The following is a 22,495-nucleotide window of genomic DNA, read 5'->3' as shown; positions in this document are numbered from 1 at the left end:
CCTGGCTAGCTCTGATCAACAAGTGAATGTTCTCGCAAGCATAAAAGACACAACTGAGCATGTGTAGGTTGGCTACTCTGCCTGTGTTAGCTGACCTTCCTCAGATAGACAGTGCAGGGAGGGAAGGATCTATGCATACAGGATAAAACAGCCTTTTTACACAATGTAGAAGATTAACCCCTTAAGTTCCACAGTGAGTATAACAATCATGCTATGCTGCATATACTTTTATAAACGTTTTACTATTGTGACTTTAGTAACACAATCTGCAAGATGAGGTGCATGTCTAATGTTGGTGACACATCTGGCCCTCTATAGCTGTAACAATGTTTTATATACATTGGTGTTGATTTACTAAAGCCTATTGCCTTATTATCCCCACTGTATTTTCTTCTAGTTAATGATTGTAGTGTGTTTTAAATATACACTAGTGTATTAAAAATACAAATGATATAATATGTTTTAGATCTCATTTAGTGGCATATAAAAGGGTGCATCCATCTAGGTGTAGCGATGTAATTAAAAAAGGCATACAAAACAATTAAAATGCACTCACTAAATAAAAGTAGATCAAGGCTTGTCATAGACCCATATATACCTTCATAAAATCACCATGAGGCTGCAGAGCTCAGAGATCATTTAGTGGCATACATATCTACTCTCATCACTTTGTGCTAGCTGGAGTTGCATATCCAGTTCTGACATGCATTCCAACATTTCAATACAGTGACACATAGAGTAAGATGTCAGTCAGAGATTCCATTTTTGTTATTTATAACACAAACGTACCATATGACACTACTATAATTTAATAGACAGTGACAGAAATAATGTTTTAAATCAACTTATTACAGTATTCTCACATGCCCCAACATGTATAATTTATATCAATCCAAATATTCATGACATTTCTTCAAATTTAAATCAACATTAGATCCATATTTATTGTTAAAAAAAAAAAGAAGCAAAATGAGCATTTGGCAGCTTATAAATTATGAGTAGATAAGAAAAGATATAAATGGATTCTATGCATTTGGGACCTCTACTTTCTTAACATAATCAACATTATTTAGCTGAATTTTATTTGTATCCTTGATTTTTTTTTTTTATTCCATAAACATTTTTTGACAGGAGAAAAGAGCTTACAATCAGGACAGAAATGTAATTTCCAGTGCAAAATTGAAAAGTTTAAGAACAAGAGTGAAACATAAATAACACTGGGTACTTTATGATCACTTAATAACTGCATATATCATTATAAAAATCAAACGGAGTCAGTGTGTTTCCAATTTAAAGAGAGTGAGGGAGGAGTGCAGAAGGGAAAAAATAAATGAGAAAAGAACCAGGGAGTAGAGAAGGAGAGAATGAGAGAGCAAGAGAGAGAGCAAGAGAGAGCGAGAGAGGGAGAGAAGGAGAGAGAAAAGGAGAGAGAAGGAGAGAAAAAAAGATGAGGGAGAGAGACACAGAGAAGGAGAGAGAGAACATGAGAGAGAAGGAGGGAGAGAGAGAGAGAGAGAGAGAGAGAGAAAGAAAAAACAATCCAGGGTGGGAAGTGGTTGGGGAACTGGGAGGAAGAAAACTCAGGACCAGAGGGGATGGGGTGGGGGGAAGGAGGGAAACTCCTCTCCCTGCTTGCCCCCCACTATAACTCCAACACCCCCAGAGGGAGGGAAAGAGCTCACCACCTTGCATGTGGATGAGTCAAGTCAAGTGCTAATTGCCTGACAATAAACAAAAAGTCCAGGTTCATTCTGATAGTAGTCAATGGACCCAGTGAAGGGAAAATATTTTGCAGGCCCTATGAAAACAGTGTATAGGGAAATCTATAAATGGGTGTATAAAGGCTTGTTTGGAAAGTTGGTGAATGGAGAGATAATTGAGTGACTTAAAGCTGAGTTCCACCAAAAAGTGGAACTTCCGCTCATTTTATCCCCCCCCCCGCTCCGGTGCCACAATCGGCACCTTTCAGGGAGGAGGGGGGTGCAGATGCCTGTCTAATACAGGTAACTGCACCCACTTCCGGGAATAGACTCCCACGGGAGTCACACCCCTTCCCGCATCCCCTGCTGTCTCCTGGGAAACACGCAGGTCCCAGGCAATAGCGGGGACCACTTATGACGTGCAGTGCGACTCGCGCATGCGCACTAGGGACCCAGGAAGTGAAGCCGCAACGCTTCACTTCCTGATTCCCTCAAGGAGAATGGCGATTGCTTGGCCTCGGCTGCCGACATTGCTGGGCCCTGGGACAGGTAAGTGTCCATTTATTAAAAGCTGCAGTATTTGTAGCTGCTGGCTTTTAATATTTTTTTTTAGGTGGACTCCCTCTTTAAGGGATACTTGTGAAAAACTGTTTTCAAGGGAAGTCCATGCTTTCCTGTTCTTGTTTACATTCCTATAAACTATTCTAGTGAGTCAGCATGCCCAGAAATACTTGTGGAGATCAGGAATGGTTTACACTGCCTTATGTTTTGGAAGTGTAAGGTAGGTGTATTTGAGTCTTGTAGGTCTTTCCAGATGAAAGTCGAGGCATATCATTTGTATGTTGAAAAAAAATGTATGGGGGAGTTAGATAGTTAAAGTCTGCATAAGGTAAAGCAGTTGTTAATTTTAACCAAGGCTGCTTGTCAAACCAATAGATGCTAAGATTGGTCTAGCTCTTGAAGTCCTTTTGTATGCATTTCAAAGTTGTGGAAAAATTCCTGGCATGTAGTTCAGAAAAGTGAGCCAGGACCTGTATCCCCAAATAAGAGATGGCATCAGTCTTCCAAACGAAGGGAACATTTCCCTGACATTGAGAGACCACTGAGGCTTATAGCAGGTCATTCAATGCATGCAATTTAGTTTGATTGCAGGAGCGTGTAAATTCCAGCATCCTGACTTTGGCTGTGGTACTCTTCTTGTCTGTCTGTCCACATGCAAGGTGATTGATTGTGGTCAGTCTCTGGGTGGAGACCAAATCTGATTTAAGCCAACCAAGCCTGCAGTATCATGCTTGTGATATTGCGTTTGTACGATGTGTTCCAAGCTCCTTGTTGGTCTGCCCTACTCTGCTAGATTGGATTCCCCTTTGGATGCCCTTGGATCGGATATTGACTACTCTCTGAACTCTGCTTGCCTTTTGACTGGGATTTGTCCCTATTCATAACCTTGCCTGCCTTGTACCTGGACTGGAATTACATCTCTCTGCCTGTCTGCCGACCACAAGTAACATGTTGCTTTGCTCAGTTTTCACCTTCCTTGGCCTGGTAGCCAGGCACTATAGCATTATGTGCAAGTCCTGGATACCGGTAGGCCTACTTGCCTTATGGGAAAGGGGGCTGCTAAAGGTGAAGAACACAGAAGCTAGCCATAGTGTATGACCACATGCGTTAGGTGTAAGCATGACAGCAATAGTGTTTAATACCTTTCAAGATCTCTGAGTAGACTAGATAATTGGGTATTATCGTTGCATTACCTTTTAACACTCATAGTGTTTATGACCTCAGCATGACTTTACATTTTGTAAGAGCAGTTTTATTGCACTGTTCTTATCATAGCATACCATTATCACACTTTAAAGATAATCTTGTAGAAAATAAATCTATTATATATGAAACTTATGGTTTATTTTAATGGCCCTATGTAGTAAAGCATGTTGGGATAAAGAAACCAATGGCAACTTGAAAGTCTTCTTTTTTTAAATATTGTGAATTAATATTAAGTGAACCATACAAAGTTGCAGGTTTGACTACACATAGCGATCAATAAAATGTAACCTTTTTTACTCTGCGTTTTTTTTCCGCTCACAAATGGCACTGGACTTTGATAAACATAAAAAAAACTAGTTAAACTGTTTAAATATATATAAATATTGTTTTAGATATCAAACCTTATACAATATACAACTTTGTACAATTACAATAATATCTACATTGTAGAGAGTAGTACATGTTAAGGAATTCATAGAGATCACAATAACTGTAAATGCTAATTGCCTGGCTGCCATGTTGACCTTCATACTTTAATATTTGAAGTTACTAATCCAGAACAAGTTTTTAGATAAGTATGTCTGAATTTCCTCTGACTGCCTTGATATGCATATTTGTTCCAGATCAGTGACTCAGAAAGTATTAAAGCAGTATCAGTCAGGCAACTATCATTTATGGATGTATACAGCAATTATAGCCTTTATATTCCTATAAGGAAATATTTAACTCAAGGACTGAAACCCAAAGGTCTGTTTGCAAAGGCCTGAAAGCTAGAGCAAAAATATTTTAATTCAAAAAATAAATTTTTCCTTGTTAAAAATAGTAAACCATTTGCCTTCATCTATTGCTTTTCCTTGTTTCCTAGAAACTAAATATTTATTATGCACTTTCTGCTACATATGCTTATTCTTTTTTCTCTTAGCCCTTGTACACACGGTCGGAAATTCCGACGGAAAATGTCCGATCGGACCGTGTTGTCGGATAATCCAACCGTGTGTGGGCTCCATCGTACTTTTTCCGTCGGAATGTCCGAAAACAAAGTTTGAGAGCTGGATATAAAATTTTCCGACAACATAATCCGATCAGACTTAGTCCGATCGTTTGTAGAGAATTCCGATCGGACAAAGTGCCACACATGCTCAGATCAAATTACAAGACCAAAGCTATTGCCCTGAACATAATCCCATCATGAACGTATGTCATCACGTTCCAAAAGATCGGATTTTCCGACAACTTTGTGCGACCGTGTGTATGCAACACCAGTTTCGGACAAAATACGGAATGTCCGACCGTGTGTACAAGGGCTTAGACTTTTGTATCATAACACATGGGTCATTAATGAACATAGCTTATCTATATTTATGCTGTATTGTTGCTAGTGGTAACATCATAAATACTACCATTTATCACATTTGTTCTTTTTTACAATTTGTTCTGAGACAAATATATTAAATCAAATATATTAAAATATTAATAAGAATATATTAAAGTAAATCTCTTGTTAGAATTATGGGTTATCAAAACAGGTGTGTCTATTATAATATTTACTCTCACCTCTTATTCTTGTAACAATTTTGCACTTCCCATCATTTTCTGTTTCAGTGACCTTGGTCACAGGGCAATTAAAAAGGGTAAAATTACCCAGTGTGACACAGACAGGTCCCCAAATTATAATAGAGTTTAATATTTCCATACCCTATCCAAAACTTAAAAAAAAGTTTAAGGTTACACAATATTAATTATTATAATCTTTGCATATAATGTTTATATTTTTAAATAGAGCAATCTATTTTACAACTGTTCTTTGTGCAGCAAATATTACATTTTAATCCTTAGGAGCTTGTCGTTAGCACTGTCAAAGATAAAAATACAAATCATTTACAAGTTTAGCTATTTAGATCTAGGTCCTAATTCAAATTGGGATATCATCTGCTTGATGATATTATTGGCTTGGTAATATTTGTAAAACTAGAAGAAAATATAATCATTCTTAAAACTGTTCTCTCCCCCTCCTCTTACCTCTTTTGCCTAACCATATATAAAATGTGTGTACTTATCGTTTTTTTTTAATCTGCACCGGTTCAGTCATGTGATCCCAAAGCTCCAGCTCCCCCTTGTGTCAGTGAGCAGTTACTCCAGGGGTGAGGAGAGAGCACCATTGACAGCTATGGATGCTTATGGGTGTCATGGCTTCCCTAATTTCCTGCTGTTTTTTTAGCGATCCTTGAGATGGAGCTTCGGGATCACATGACTGGATCAGATTGGATGAAAAGTACACACATCTTTTTTTAATACAGGTTAGACACTAGACATGATAGGAAGGAGGAGAGGGGAAGAAACATGTTTTTTTTAAATAGTTAGACATAGACTTATCTTCCACTTTAATTGATCAAAAAGTGTCTGAATTGAAAAAGGTAACTGTATTTTTAAGTTTTGCTTTGAATTGTAAAATAATTTACCCTTTGAAAAAATCTCAAAATCTTTGACGGTTACTATCTTAAGACATAATGAAAAGAGACCAAGAAGTTCTCAAGTTGTACACGTGTGTTTTAAATAAATATGGTGAACTCTTAGCAGCTTTTGGCATTTCTGATATATAACAATAGTTGATTTATAAAGAGTTTCCACTGGGTAAGACAAATAATGGGTGTTGGGCTCTTCAGATCCATTAGTTCCTAAGAAGGTGTATAAGCAAGGGATGGTATGTGCTACATATCTATCTAATTTATATCCTCTTCATGGGGCACTGGTAAGGTGGCGATTGAACCCCTTTCCTTTTCAGTGTACAGTACCAACAACATACTTTGCCAAGTCATTAAAAAACATCGATTATTCTTAATTTAATTTACAATTTGATTCAGCAACACCCCCATGCTTGATGTTGTCTTGGACCTGAACCCCAACCTATTTGAGAAAAGAGGGTGTATAGGCTTTTTCATAATCATTTGACAGCGAGGGTATCCTGTCCAGGGAAAGTCTTTGTAGATTGTTGGAGAATTTAATGAAATGCAAAGAGTGAATAGGTGAAACAGGAAGATACAAGCTAAAATAATTAATACTGTCACCTAACTAACTGTACAAGGTGACAAAGGTACGTGAGTCAACAGATATACTGAATTGTAGTACAAATCCTTTAGCTGTTAAACAGTTCACATATGTGTATTTTATATGTATATTTAGCTGTCAATTATTATTATTTTACTGTAATGCCCCTACACACGATCAGATTTTCCATCAACAAATGTTGGATGTGAGCTTGTTGGCTGAAAGTCTGTCCATGTGTATGCTCCATTGAACATTTGTTGTCGGATTTTCCGCCAACAAATGTTGGCTAGCAGGTTCTCAAATTTTACACCAACAAACTTTGTTGTCAGAATTTTTAATCGTGTGTACACAAGTCCAACACACAAAGGTTCACACATGCTTAGAATCAAGCAGAAGGAGCCGCACTGGCTATTGAACTTATTTTTTTTTGGCTCGTCGTAAATCTTGTAAGTCACCACATTCCCACGTTCGTAATTGTTGGCCAACATTTGTGTGACCGTGTGTATGCAAGACAAGTTTGCGCCAACATCCTTTAAACAAAAATCCATGGTTTTGTTGGTGGAAAGTTTGATCGTGTGTATGGGGCATAAGTCTATGAGAAAAAAAGAGGGTTATGCTGTGTTTAGAATATTCTCCCTCCCCACCATATTAGGATTTGTTATATTATTATTTTAACTATTACCAATTCTGATTTTGTCTTTTTGTCTTTCTTTTTCTGTATATTCTCCATGATGTAGCAGACCATTTAGGAATTGAATTTATGGGTAAGTTGATATTTATTTATTTTTTAACAATTCCATTTCAAGGTTCAGATTGTGAAACATATTGTCAAGTTATGTTGCTGGAATTAGGTTGTTAAATAGCCTCCATCATTAGAGTAAAGGCCATTGCTGAATTCGTCTTTTGAGAACTCTATTTCTCTGACTTTCACATTGATGAGGTGAGTTGCTGACTTTGTTTAGAGATAAATAATTCTGCCACTTATTACAGCATGCTTGCTCTGTGAGTCAAAACAACCTATGCTAGACACAGCCAGGCACTAGTGTTTTCAAAAGAGAGATAGCAATGGCAGCCTCCATACCTTTCTCATGACGGAGAAACTTTAAACATCATAAACTCATGAAATCAGAAAAGTTTATTCTCATTTTGTCTACAGTGTAGACAAAGTTATTCCAATTTTGTAAACACTGATTACATCAATGTAGATGTTGTAGTATAGTATACTATTGTTTACAGTATGTGTCATAAAACTACATTATATCTCTCATCTGAATGTTTATGACTTCAAAGCAGCCCTAGTATCAGATACTGTACATGTTAAGTGCATGTCTGCTTAGCAATGTGTAAGAGCAACACTTGTAAATATTTGCTGTCTTTCAAAGAAATGGTACTCCTTGTTAGGATGCCTTCATCTACATTTTTATTTTTCCCAGATAGACAGTGACATCTTTGTTCGGGCATCACCCAGTGTCAAATATACTTCATGAACTCGGGTTACTTCTTCAAAACTGTTAAATTCATGTCATTAGTGCCTATTCAGAATTTTGTCTTGGCCATGTATATCTATACTGAACACAGGTTATCTTACTGATGCTGCCTTTTACCTTTGACTGAGACAGAGGAACTGCTTCATTCTGCCTAAAACAGATGGGTTATATCGTTCTTCTAAGTACTAGCTTATAGCCTAGGCACAGTCACTTAACTGGAGCTTCGAAGGTACTTTTTAATGATTTATGCAGACTTTCTTAGTGAGTTAAAAATAAGATTACTTCAAATGTTTTAATGTTGGACATAGTAAGGGACAGTTATAACAACATATCCATTGTTTTGCCATCTGTGTCCTGTTTCGGAACTTTTCTGCCACTTCCTGTTCTATAGCCAAAAGTGAAAGGAAATCCTTCCAAAGTTGAGGAATCTCAGGGTGTCACAAAACTTTCTCACCAACATGTTTCGCCAGGGTTGGCTTATTCAGGGTATTGCAGACCACCATTATTAATTAAACCAATCAAACACCAGAGAGACCACAACTCCTGTCAGCACCACTGCAGAGGGGTGCACTGGTCAACCACAGAGGACACATATAGACCAGGTTGGTGAATAATTTATAACAAAATAGAGTTAGAGCTCCTACGATTGTACAGCAAAGGCCAAAAAATGGGTTGCAATAACTCACGCACAAACAGAACTCTCACAGGTCGCTCTCAACATCCTGGAGGTTATGGATGATCGTTCAGAGTTCTGTTTGTGCACGGTGCCTCTCCCATCCCTGGTCGCATGGTGCCTCCCCTCTGCAGTGACGCTGAAAGGAGTGATGGTCTCTTTGGTGTTTGATTGGTTTTATTACTAATGGTGTTCTGCAATCCCCTGAAGAAGCCAATCCTGGTGAAACATGTTGGCATAACACTCTACTTCTTGACCATCTATTCAACAAAGCCTTTCTGACCTTTGAATGGAGCTGTGTGATTATCTTTTATTGGTCTGATTTTATCTATGCAGAAATAACATTTTTATGTTTTATAATTTGTGTTTCCATTATCATTTGTTGCCACCACAATAATCCCTCAAACAATTGTGGCCCGTATATACTATTTTGGGGATGAGGTGCCAGATATAATGTTATCACCTAGCTACCTATTCCATGAAAAGTTATAGGAGCAACATTTTTTATTTCAAAAATGTGTATTTTGTAAAGCAAACAAAAAACACTTGCCGACACATCAAGTCATAGAGAGTATGTAATTAAGACAAGGGAATACAGCAGTTTAGTGGTGTACAATAGTTCTTCCAGACAGGGAGTCAAATTGTGCAGTCTGAAGAAGATTGTGTATTGGGAAATAACATAGAAGGTCCGGTGATCAGCTTTACCCCAGGCACCCCTGATGGGATCATAATGTGCCCGGGGGGAGGAGAACCATGGATGGAGATGGGAGGAGACTGAGTAATCAATATTGCCTACACTTACAATGCAAGCTTGTATAAGGAAAGGCTGGCCAGCCAGTATTAAACTCATTTGGAAGCATACAGGTACCTCTCCACCCCCACCTACCATAGGCAGTGAGAGCTCCACTAATGCCCACATGGTGTAAGAAAAACCCGCCATAACAACAAACTGGGGATCTGCCTATGAGCATATTTTTATTTATATATATGATGTCCCTGTCAATCCAGGGAGTGAAAGCAAATGGACACATAAAAACATCTATTTAACCACTTCAGCGCTGGAAGGTTTTACTCCCTTCATGACCAGGCCATTTTTTGCTATGCGGCACTGTGCTCCTTTAACTGACAACTGCACGGTCATGCAACACTGTACCCAAAAACAAAATGTATATCACTTTTTTCACACAAATAAAAAAAAATTATTCTGCTACATGTCTTTGGTAAATAAAAAAAAATCAACAAGTGTATATTGATTGGGTTAAATGAAAGTTATAGCATCTAAAAACTATGGGATATATACTGGAATTTTTTTTTTCTAGTAATGGCAATGATCAGTGACTTATAGTTTGTGGGAACTAACTTCTACTGGCATCACCAGTGACATTATTACAGAGATCAGTGCTAATAATATGCACTGTGACTGTACTGACACTGGGCAGGATGGGGTTAACATGTAGGACACTCAGTGGGTTAAATATGTGCCCAACAAGTGTTTATATGTATACTATGTGCTGCTTTTACTGGGGGTCTGGTTGTTTTCATTCCCTGCTTAGTAGTTAATAAAAAAATAACAACTAGATCCCTTGTCACTGAACACAGCTCCAGGTTTACACTCACAGAGCTGTGTTATTTGAAGCTCAGAGCCGATCGCCGGGTGCCGGCGGTCAATTACTGGCCAGTACCTGGTGATTGGCATATGCTGTGACGAATCACTGCACAGCTGGGCGGGCATGCGTGCACCCTACCTGGAAATGTAGAATCACATATAAATCTGAAAGGCTGTCCTTTGTGCACTGCACATCACCATATACTTGTGAATTACAGTTGTATGCACCAAAGCCAACAAATATACCTCCCTTCCCCATCCGTATTTTTTAGTATGGGTTTTCTAGTGGCAGGAAGAAAGGAACAAAGGAACATTCTTTTCAGTAGGGGTCAGAAAGAGAAAATACTCTGACAAATGTTGACTTAAGCTAAAACATATAGGGACTGCCACTGCTGTTGTTTGCATTTTGTTCTTGAACTTATAAGTAGTGATGGCCGAACGGTTCGCCCGGCGGTCGTTTCGCGGCGAATTTCCGACTTTCGCCGTCCGCGGGTTCGAACGCCTTTTTCCGTCGTTCGCCCCGGCGGACTTACGTGTTTAATGTATACAAGAACTTTAACCTTTCGTGACACGTTTATCATGTGTTACAGGACAACCAATTGAGACATGACAGCTCATGGACACTTGTACATTCCCCCTAACCTATAAATACACCCGATCCGGTGGCCATTTTACATTCTTTCTTCTGTCACTGTAGGGAAAGGATCCTGTGTGGAGTAGGGACAGAGAAAACGCTAGCTATTTGGTACACAAAAGTTCTTTTCAGGACTGGTATAGGTGTTAGGTCAGCAGCCTGAGTTTCTTTTGTCAGTTTAGATAAAGGGACAGAGCGCTGTATGCTGCTATTTTAGGGACAGCTCAGCCAGATTAGTCTTTCTTCATCATCATCATCATCATCATCATTAGCTGTTACTATCAGGTCCACAAAAGAGCTGTTCCAGCTAATCGTTCCAGCCTACTCTTTTTTGCCAATTTGTATAGGGACAGGCAGGAAGCAGTGTGTCAGGCAGTGAGGATAATTTTAAAGACTTGCTGTTACTATTAGTTCCACAAAGGTTCTTTTCAGGACTGGTATCAGTGGTACGGTAATAGGCTTGTACACGTATAATATTCTTTCTTCCAAATATAGAAAGAATATTATACTTGACTGCTGCCCTTCTGCTGCAGTCTGCTAATCATTCACAACTCACTTGTTCCACAAAAGTTCTTATAAGGACTGGTAACTTGGTCTGTCTAGGGTGCTACGGTACATAGGCTTGGGTGCGGTACAGTCTGCTGTTCTGTAAGGACCGCTATCGGTCCACAATAGATAGGGTTGCCGTGCACTACTGCTGACCGCTGCCCTATACTGCAGCAGTCCTTCAGCGGTATAGGGACTGACGCACAGTCTGCTAAACACTAACACACAACCTGCTTGGTCCACAAAAGTTCTTATAAGGACTGGTAACTTGGTATAGGGTGCTACGGTACATAGGCCTGAGTGCAGTACAGTCTGCTGTTCTGTAAGGACCGCTATCGGTCCACAATACATAGGGTTGCCGTGCACTACTGCTGACCGCTGCCCTATACTGCAGCAGTCCTTCATTGGTATAGGGACTGACGTACAGTCTGCTAATCACTAACACACAACCTGCTTGGTCCACAAAAGTTCTTATAAGGACTGGTAACTTGGTATAGGGTGCTACGGTACATAGGCCTGAGTGCGTTACAGTCTGCTGTTCTGTAAGGACCGCTATCGGTCCACAATACATAGGGTTGCCGTGCACTACTGCTGACCGCTGCCCTATACTGCAGCAGTCCTTCAGCGGTATAGGGACTGACGCACAGTCTGCTAAACACTAACACACAACCTGCTTGGTCCACAAAAGTTCTTATAAGGACTGGTAACTTGGTATAGGGTGCTACGGTACATAGGCCTGAGTGCAGTACAGTCTGCTGTTCTGTAAGGACCGCTATCGGTCCACAATACATAGGGTTGCCGTGCACTACTGCTGACCGCTGCCCTATACTGCAGCAGTCCTTCAGCGGTATAGGGACTGACGCACAGTCTGCTAAACACTAACACACAACCTGCTTGGTCCACAAAAGTTCTTATAAGGACTGGTAACTTGGTATAGGGTGCTACGGTACATAGGCCTGAGTGCAGTACAGTCTGCTGTTCTGTAAGTACCGCTATCGGTCCACAATACATAGGGTTGCCGTGCACTACTGCTGACCGCTGCCCTATACTGCAGCAGTCCTTCATTGGTATAGGGACTGACGTACAGTCTGCTAATCACTAACACACAACCTGCTTGGTCCACAAAAGTTCTTATAAGGACTGGTAACTTGGTATAGGGTGCTACGGTACATAGGCCTGAGTGCGTTACAGTCTGCTGTTCTGTAAGGACCGCTATCGGTCCACAATACATAGGGTTGCCGTGCACTACTGCTGACCGCTGCCCTATACTGCAGCAGTCCTTCATCGGTATAGGGACTGACGCACAGTCTGCTAATCACTAACACACAACCTGCTTGGTCCACAAAAGTTTTTATAAGGACTGGTAACTTGGTATAGGGTGCTACGGTACATAGGCCTGAGTGCAGTACAGTCTGCTGTTCTGTAAGGACCGCTATCGGTCCACAATACATAGGGTTGACGTGCACTACTGCTGACCGCTGCCCTATACTGCAGCAGTCCTTCATTGGTATAGGGACTGACGTACAGTCTGCTAATCACTAACACACAACCTGCTTGGTCCACAAAAGTTCTTATAAGGACTGGTAACTTGGTATAGGGTGCTACGGTACATAGGCCTGAGTGCGTTACAGTCTGCTGTTCTGTAAGGACCGCTATCGGTCCACAATACATAGGGTTGCCGTGCACTACTGCTGACCGCTGCCCTATACTGCAGCAGTCCTTCAGCGGTATAGGGACTAAGAGTTTTGTCACAGGGTGATTTAAAAAATGACAGGCAGAGGAAGAGGCAGGCCCTTCCGCAGGGGTGGTAGGGGTAGGGCAGGAGCAACAGCCTTGAGCCAAAGTGGGAAGTTGCAGAAGGTGCGTTCAATTACTTTAAAGGACGCACCAGACTTGGTTGAGTGGCTCACTCAGCCTTATTCTTCTGCACCCTCCTCATCCTCTCGATCTGCACCCTCTTCTTCACTCTCTGCTATGTGCACCCCCAAAGACACTACCACCAACAACACGACCACCACCACCACCACCACATACCTTCCGCTTGAGTCACTGGAATTATTTTCCGATCCATATCAAGAGGACATTTCTGATGCGCAGCCACTCTTGGTATTGGATCAGGAAGAGGAGGTAGCAACAAGCGCTACTCAGCAGTCTGACGCCAGTACCCAGATCAGCCCAAGGAGGAGGTTGGTCCCCGGTGTTGCTGCCTACTCTACTTATAGCGGTGGGGAAGGTGACGTTGATGATGACGTGTCTAGTGATGTCACGTGGGTGCCCACAAGAGAGGAAGAGGAGGGGAGTTCAGAGGGAGATATGGACCAGCAGATAGGGAGGAGAAGCAGCAATGACTTACATTGCACAGCAGGGACAAAGCAGACTGCAAATGTATCAGGAGCGAGTCATCGACCATGTACGGTCACATCTGGCGCTCCCAGGACACCGGCACATGGCTCCGCAGTGTGGGCTTTTTTTAACGTGTCCGCTGCTGACAATAGCGTTGCCATCTGCAATCTTTGCAGTCAACGCGTTAGTCGCGGTAAGCCCAATACTCACCTAGGGACGACCGCCTTAAGAAGGCACATGAGCAGCCATCACCGAGCCCAGTGGGAGCAACGGAACACACAAAGCCACACTGCAGGCTCTCACCGTCCAGCCTCGTCTTCTACTTCTCCTTCTCCTCTCTCCTCACAATTGTCCTCCACTCCACCTTCCATCACGCCAAGCTCACATTTTTCTGCAAAAAGGCAGGCTTCCGTGGGCCTAATGTTTGAGCGTAAAAAAATGATGACGCCGGATAACCCTCTTGCCCAACGGTTGGCGGCTGGCTTGTCAGAACTCATAGCCCGCCAACTACTGCCATATAAACTGGTGGACTCGGAGGCCTTTCGCAAATTTGTGGCCATTGGAACACCACAATGGAAGGTCCCAGGAAGGAAGTATTTCTCAGAGAAGGGCATCCCAGAGCTATATGGCCATGTTCAGCGGCAAGTGAATGTATCTCTGGCACACAGTGTCGGTGCCAAGATACATCTGACCACAGACACGTGGTCTAGCAAACACGGGCAGGGAAGGTATATCAGTTTTACTGCCCACTGGGTGAACCTTCTGACGGCCGTCAAGCATGTAACCCGTGGCACCCGTGTAGATTTGGTTTTACCGCCACGGATTGCATGCAGGCCTGACTCTTCTTCTCCTCCTCCTACTCCATCCTCCTCCCTCTCCTCCTCAGCTGCCTCCTCCTTTTCCGCTGCTAGCGTCTCTTCCACTGCACCGCCCAAGCTCCCCAGAACCTATTCCACATGCCAGGTGAGACGTTGCCATGCCGTGCTGCGTCTGTTGTGCCTGGAAGCAAAGAGCCACACTGGCCCGGCACTCCTTTCAGCTTTGCGTTCACAGGCAGATGAGTGGCTAACACCGCTCAATTTGACAGTTGGTAAAGTGGTGTGTGACAACGGTGCCAATCTGCTTAGCGCATTGAAACAGGGCAAAATCACGCACGTGCCGTGCATGGCACACGTCTTAAACTTGGTCGTGCAGCGATTCCTTGTCAAATACCCTGGGGTCCAGGACATCTTGCGGCAGGCAAGGAAAATCTCGGCCCATTTCAGAAGATCTTACACGGCCATGGCTCGCCTTGCTGACATTCAGCGGCGACACCATCTGCCGGTCAGACGTCTTATTTGCGATTGCCCGACGCGATGGAACTCAACCTTCTATATGCTTGATAGGCTGCTCCAGCAGAAACGTGCAGTTAACGTCTACCTGTATGAACTCTGCGAAAGAAACGGTTCTGGGGAGCTGGGTTTTTTTTCACCGCGCCAGTGGCTGCTCATGCGCGACACATGCAGACTTCTGCGGCCATTTGAGGAGATCACCAAACTGGTCAGTCGCAGCCATGGCGCCATCAGTGACATGGTACCTTATGCCTTCTTTCTGGAGCGTGCATTGCGTCGTGTCATTGATCAGGCTGTGGAGGAGCAGGAGCGGGAAGATGAGGAAGTCGCAATGCTGGATGAATTCCCAGGGGGGGCTACTCTATCTGAGACAAGTCAACAACAGGAGTCTGATGAGGAGTCAGAGGAGGATGGTGCCGGGGCGGATGAGCAGGAGCAAGAAGAGCATGCTTTAAACCTTTCTGGGATCCCTGTTGTGCGAGGATGGGGAGAGGAGAATGAAGAGGACGACATTATCCTGGATGATGAGCAGGAGCCAGGCCACCACACCGCTTCCACTTTAGTGCAAATGGGGGCCTTCATGCTCCAGTGTTTTAATAGGGACCCCCGTATAAAAAGCATGAGGGTCAAGGACCAGTACTGGGTGGCAACGTACTTAGACCCCCGGTACAAACACAAAATGGCGGAAATGTTACCGCCGTCGCAGAGGGCTGTCAGAATGCAGCACTTCCAGGCCTTGCTTCGAGAAATGCTGCATTCTGCTTTTGCGTGCGCTGGCAGAGGAGCAATTCCCACTCCCAGAGAAGGATTTGCGGGTACCAATCCAACAGCGCCTGCAAGAAGAGGCCGGTTTGAAGATGTGTTGGTGACTTCGGATATGAGGTCATTCTTTCAGCCGACCCATCGACAGGTGTCATCCGGATCCAGCATCAGGGAACGCCTAGACCGTCAGGTGTCCGACTACATTGGGTTAACGGCCGATGTGGACGCTCTGAGGAGTGATGAACCCCTAGACTACTGGGTGGGCAGGCTTGACCTCTGGCCAGAGCTTGCCCAATTTGCAATCGAACTGTTGGCTTGCCCCTCATCCAGTGTCCTGTCCGAAAGGACGTTCAGCGCAGCAGGGGGGATTGTGACCGATAAGCGTACTCGCCTAGCTCACCACAGTGTTAACTACCTCACATTTCTAAAAATGAATGAGGCATGGATCTCGGAGGAATTCAACACATGTGATCAGTAGACCATGTATATGTCTATAAACAATTTTTGGAATCAAGCACACAGACCTTCTTAATTCATTTGGCTCACTTCCCTGACCCAAAAAAGCACACCGTACTATATGCCCCTACCCTCCTCTTTGAAGAGGTTGAGCGGTGTCATATTTCTACTGGGGCTGCTTATTATGAGGGGTTCCCACCATCCCTGTGCTGTGCTGACTTCCTCCTGGGTGTTCTTATTATGAGGGGCTCCCACCATCCCTGTGCTGTGCTGACTTCCTCCTGGGGGTTCTTATTATGAGGGGATCACACCATCCCTGTGCTGTGCTGACTTCCTCCTGGGGGTTCTTATTATGAGGGGATCACACCATCCCTGTGCTGTGCTGACTTCCTCCTGGGGGTTCTTATTATGAGGGGATCACACCATCCCTGTGCTGTGCTGACTTCCTCCTGGGGCTGCTTACGGTGCTGCTGTCAGCGCTGTATGTCACGGAGCTGCTGTCAGCGCTGTATGTCACGGAGCTGCTGTCAGCGCTGTATGTCACGGAGCTGCTGTCAGCGCTGTATGTCACGGAGCTGCTGTCAGCGCTGTATGTCACGGTGCTGCTGTCAGCGCTGTATGTCACGGAGCTGCTGTCAGCGCTGTATGTCACGGAGCTGCTGTCAGTGCTGTATGTCACGGAGCTGCTGTCAGCGCTGTATGTCACGGTGCTGCTGTCAGCGCTGTATGTCACGGAGCTGCTGTCAGCGCTGTATGTCACGGTGCTGCTGTCAGCGCTGTATGTCACGGAGCTGCTGTCAGCGCTGTATGTCACGGAGCTGCTGTCAGCGCTGTATGTCACGGTGCTGCTGTCAGCGCTGTATGTCACGGAGCTGCTATCAGCGCTGTATGTCACGGAGCTGCTGTCAGCGCTGTATGTCACGGAGCTGCTGTCAGCGCTGTATGTCACGGAGCTGCTGTCAGCGCTGTATGTCACGGAGCTGCTGTCAGCGCTGTATGTCACGGTGCTGATGTCAGTGCTCTGTATTACGGTGCTGCTGTCAGTGCTCTGTATCTCCAGCACCCTCTTGTTTGCCTACCCTGGTCCCTGACCTTCCCTCTCCTCCATTGCCTTCATTAGCTCCATAGTCCTGAATTGTCAGAACAATTTCCCAAATAAAAAAAAAATGCTTGTAGTTATCGATCCCAAATTCACCTCATACATGTATTATGCTATTGTCCAGGTGGTGGGACTACGTGCTACCCCCTAATAATTACCCCGTGGCCGCAAATTCGACCTAAAGGTTTGCGAAATTCGCCTCCCATTGAAGTCAATGGAGCCCGCGGCGAACGGTCGTTTTCGCGAACGTTTGTGCCCGTTCGCGTTTCGCGTTCGCGAAACGTCCCGTCGGAAGTTCGTCCATCACTACTTATAAGTATACATGTGGGTCATTCTGATAGTCAGAGAAACTAAAATTTTTTACACTACACAGGTGGTCAGCAATAGCAGCACGTTGATTTTATGATAGGCTCCTTTAAAATGGACCAAGCCAAGGAAATCTTATACTCTAAAAAATTCAAGACAAGTTATTTGTGATTTTCTGCTGTTTTTTGCCCAGTCCCACATTTACTTTTCCTAGACCCCATCATATGATGACCTTATCATTAATAGGAGGACGTAGGAAGGGTATTCTTTCAAACTCTTGACAGGCTCCAAAGAGACTAGACATAGAGAGTGTGCTTAGGCGCTATCACATGTAAAGAAATTGTTATATGGTGAAGATACATTGTTTTACTGATATTCTTTGCCATATTAAACTGCTTATGAACCAATTTAGAAAGCCAAACCTTAGATTAAGGCTATCAATGTACTTTAAAACTTGTAAATATAGATAAGTGCCTACATATGAAGAGAAATATCTGGTCTTAAAACCAGTGAAAAGTCTTAAGGGAAATAGAACAGCAATTGAATTTTTAGAAAATCAGATATTGGTCTGACTTTTGTGACAATAAATAAAAAGCATAGATTTAGACTTATTTACAATACGATGAAAAGAATGTCCTGTACTTCAGGAGTTTTTCCTGCCAAATACTCAGTACTTTTTCTGGTTCACAGTTTAAATCAAACAAATTGAACTAAAATGCTTTCCAGCAGGGTAAAAAGAATAAAAAGTATTTTTCATTATACTAAATAATGACCTCAACTGTGGAGGCTATTTGGTGTAAAAGGCTGTATGGCTAGTTCACAAAAGACAGAAAATAGTGTATTGTGTGTGAAAGTCAAGAATGGGTTCTACTTTTAGTGGCATGTATTTTTGCAAGATTCTTTTTTTAATCTATTGTAAAATTAAATATTTAAGGTAAGGATATCCAGCTGGTGGTCTAGGGGTTAAATGTGGACAAGGCTTAAATATAGTAGGATATAATGAAGATATTATATTCTCTATAGATAGCACGAGGGGAAATCATCATTACTACTGTTTTTAAATTGGGCTTAGCTACTATTTATTATACATCATATAGTGATATGTAAATGTTAGCATGCCTAGGTTATTAAATATGAATTTGGCTGTCTGACCACAATTTCTCCATATGCCAATAATTGAATAACCCAAACAAGAAACCAATTGGAGTTGTGAATACAGCAGCCCTTTATTAACAAAATCAAAATAACAGAAAAACATGGGTCCTTGTGTGCAGATACTACCGTGAATTACCCCAGTTTACTATCACTGAACCAGTTCAATGTACAACCGTACAAAACACAGGTCCATATCAAGTCACATACTATAAGAACCACCTTCAGGGACTTTGAAACCTGCCCGTTTCTATGACTATATATCTCAAACTATACGTAAAACAAAAGAAACAATATAGTGATTCCCAAAGCCCAAAAATTCAATAATTCTTAAAATTAAATTCCTGTTGAATACATCTGAAAGGTGATGTTGTGTATCCCACACCAAATATGCCTCCACCAGCATGCAGACACAGCAAAAGGCTTACAGGGGCTATTTAAATATCAAATTAGAGAGAAGCGATATAATGCACAATGAAACTTCGATCACTGTTATGCTTGGCTTCTTTCATCTATTGGATTGGCACCCAGGAGAAAACTTCACTTGAAATTACCATCTCCAATCATCTCATCATGTGGGCATACATGTTAAAATAAAAAAGGAACCAGGCACTCCAGATAGTGTAAAACCCTACAAACAATTGTATTAAAACAACTAAAATGCACTTACAAATGTAAGTGGTATAACAGGACTCTGTAGATTACAACCACCAATAGTTGGAATACACTAGAACGCATTTCCAGGGACACTGTCAGGAATGTGACAATATCATTACATGTAGCTCCCTATACCTTTGTAAGTGTGTTAATTTTAGTTGTTTTCATAAAATTGTTTTGGGGTTTTACATCTGGAGCGCTTGGTTCCTTCTTTGTTTTAACATGTTTGCACACATGATGAGATGCCTGGAAATGGTAAATGCAAGTGATGGTTTCTCCTGGGTACCAATCTAATAGATGAAAGCTGAAAGCTTAGCATAAGAGTGGTCACAGTATCATTGTGCATTGTTTTACTTTGCTATAATTTGAGTGTCATATACTATATATCCAGTAAGCCTTTTGCTGTGTCTGCATGGTGGTGAAGGCATATTTGGCATGGGATACATAATGTCACCTTTCAGATGTATTCAACAGAAGTGTATTTTCAGGCATTATTGCATATGAGTGGACCTTGGAAATCACTATTATTTTGTTTATTTTATATTACATATTATTTGTGTGTATCACAAGCGTGGTATAATCTACTATATACGGCAAGGGTGCCCAACCTTTTCAAGCACAAGGGCCACTTAAGCAACTTGGTAACTGGTTGCGGGCCACAATGAGCACAGCAGGCAGATGGCAGGTCTGTGTCCGCTCTGCATATGCAGAGCGGACACGGTCAGACATAGCCCACGAAATGTTTTTTTTTTTTTGTGGATCGAATTGGAGGTAGGAAACAAGTCGGTTTACACCTGCCACTCCTTAGAGGTGAATGGAGGGTCCAATTGGGATGGACTGACCGTGTGAAAGGGGCCCAAGGCTGCTTTCACACTGATGCACTGCGGTTTTCCCACACCACGCAGTGTACCTGTTAACAACAGTATTCTGTTCCATCCCAGAGCAGGAGGTCACAGACCACATCAGACGGCTCCGTGGGCCACATGTGGCCCCTGGGCCACTGGTTGGGCACCCCTGATATACGGTATCTGAAACTGAAACAGTCCATACCAGAATGACAATATTTATCAAATAAAATTAGGAAGTGTGGAAGGCTGGGAAGAATCCCAGATGTCAGTTGTCCTCTGGCTGAAGACTCTCTAGGGACCATACTGTGTCTATCCCCTAAAACTTCTTCTGTCCTTTCCAACTCACCAAACAGGTAAGTACTCCAACTCCATGTTTAATTACCAAAAAAAACTCCTCCCATGGCAAAACTCTCCCTTTTATCAAGCCCCTCTATCTATTTCTTTTGCTTACTAATATACAGATTATCAATCTTCTTGGTTGGTTCATTTGTATTTTCTGCCTTGCTTTATGTATACCTTTTTCTAAGTAAAATTAACTTAAATAAATGAAAAATGTTTTTTGTGGCTGTTTCAAAGCATTACACATTCAATATTTTATACAATGCATGTGGATTTCCTTATTAACTGTCAGAAGATAGGCCATGTCTTCAGTGGTAATTACATTGGAAATATAGAATTATATTTCTTTTACTTGCCTCCTAAGAATATTATCTCCTTGTCACCAATTGGAATACGATGTGCACAAAAAAAATGTTCTCTTTTACAGGGGTTGACAGGGCTAGTGATTCTATGAGAGGTAATATTATCCTTCTTTGATAAATATACACTCATCCATACTTTTGCTATATGTTAAGAAGAAAATGTGAGGCCTCTGAGACTTTGTTCCACTATCTACTGAGTCTTCTTATACTGCCTGGGACACATTCATTTCTATAAATCACTAGCAAATAGACATAAAATGTACCTTAAAAAGGCCTATTTATACATACCATACCCCTGTCTTTTGCTTAGCTAGGCATGATGTTGCCATCCTACCGGGAGGCTTCCTGGGGAATGTGACGCAGGCTAAATCTCATAAGAAACACTCCAATCCATTGCAATAGTGTATTTTCACAATCCTTTGACTACTCTATATTCCCCATGATCTAGCCAGAAAGAGTGTGATGTTAACTTAGCCTAGGCAATGGAGGTGGATGTAAAAATCTAACTTTTTTCTTTCCAGATACATTTAAACCTACTGTACATTAATGATTCATATAGAGAGTGAAAGCAGACATTGCATTTTACTTTGTAGCCAGCTTTAAAGGATAAGTTCACCTTTTCAGGCAGAAATTCACTTTTTATAATAAAGAGAAGCGTTTTCCAATGCCATTTCTGGCCCAGCCACCCCAATGTGCTTCTTTTGCACACTTACCTCGCCCACAGGAAATTTAAAATCTTGTCAGTTTTATATACATTGGTAATGATTTGCAGATTCCATAACTTCCTGTAGATTCTCTCACCATTTACTTTCTGTGGGATATCGCCCAGAAGACTTCACTTCCTTGTTGCTTCACAGAAGAGGGTGTGGTAGGTCGTGTTCACCACTCTGGGCCACACCACCCTCATTACACTACCACCTTCCACCCACTTCCTTTACAATCTGATTGTAAATCTCCTTCAGATCTCCCATCAGCTATGTAGTACAAGGGCCTGCCTGATTTGATACAAATTAAATGGATCAGTCAGGTGTGTCCTTCCGTTTCCTTAGTTCTGGTAAATCTAAAGCAAATTGTACAGAGATTATACAAAAATCAGACTGCATAAAGTATGGCCAGCTTTATTCAGATTACAGAGGAGGGAGTGGACGGAGACACTCAGTTGTCATGCCTCATCCACATCTCCACATAGCAAAAACTCACATTCCAGCATGCGTTTCTTTTGGGTGTTTTGGAACGTTTTCCCTCGTCGCTCAAAGGGCAGCCCATTCACTGGAATGGGCTGCCCTACATGCAACAATTGCCTCAGAGAAGCTCTAGAACTTTTTTTTGGAGTGGAGCATGGTGTGTTACCTTTTTTGTATTTAGTGTGTTTGCCGCACTTG

General features: G+C 42.3%; 1 protein-coding gene across 2 annotated transcripts in view; it reads left to right on the top strand.

Annotated features, from left to right (window-relative positions):
* NRG3 (neuregulin 3) overlaps nt 1-22,495 on the top strand; it is a 1,280,962-nt gene that overhangs the window by 1,008,311 nt on the left and 250,156 nt on the right. The window contains exon 4 of one of the 2 annotated variants that reach the window (XM_077454902.1): nt 7,253-7,276. In XM_077454902.1, the coding sequence (XP_077311028.1) occupies nt 7,253-7,276 (24 nt within the window). Of the gene's footprint in view, nt 1-7,249; nt 7,277-22,495 lie in introns of both variants that reach the window. The other variant, XM_077454901.1, reaches the window with a different exon arrangement.

Source organism: Lithobates pipiens, unplaced genomic scaffold (assembly GCF_037356315.1).
Source record: "Lithobates pipiens isolate NorthernLeopardFrog02 unplaced genomic scaffold, aLitPip1_a1.2 Scaffold_25, whole genome shotgun sequence".
In the NCBI taxonomy this organism is placed as follows: Eukaryota; Metazoa; Chordata; class Amphibia; order Anura; family Ranidae; genus Lithobates; species Lithobates pipiens.
The sequence above is the reverse complement of the archived record's forward strand: the minus strand, read 5'-3'. Positions and strand labels throughout refer to the sequence as shown.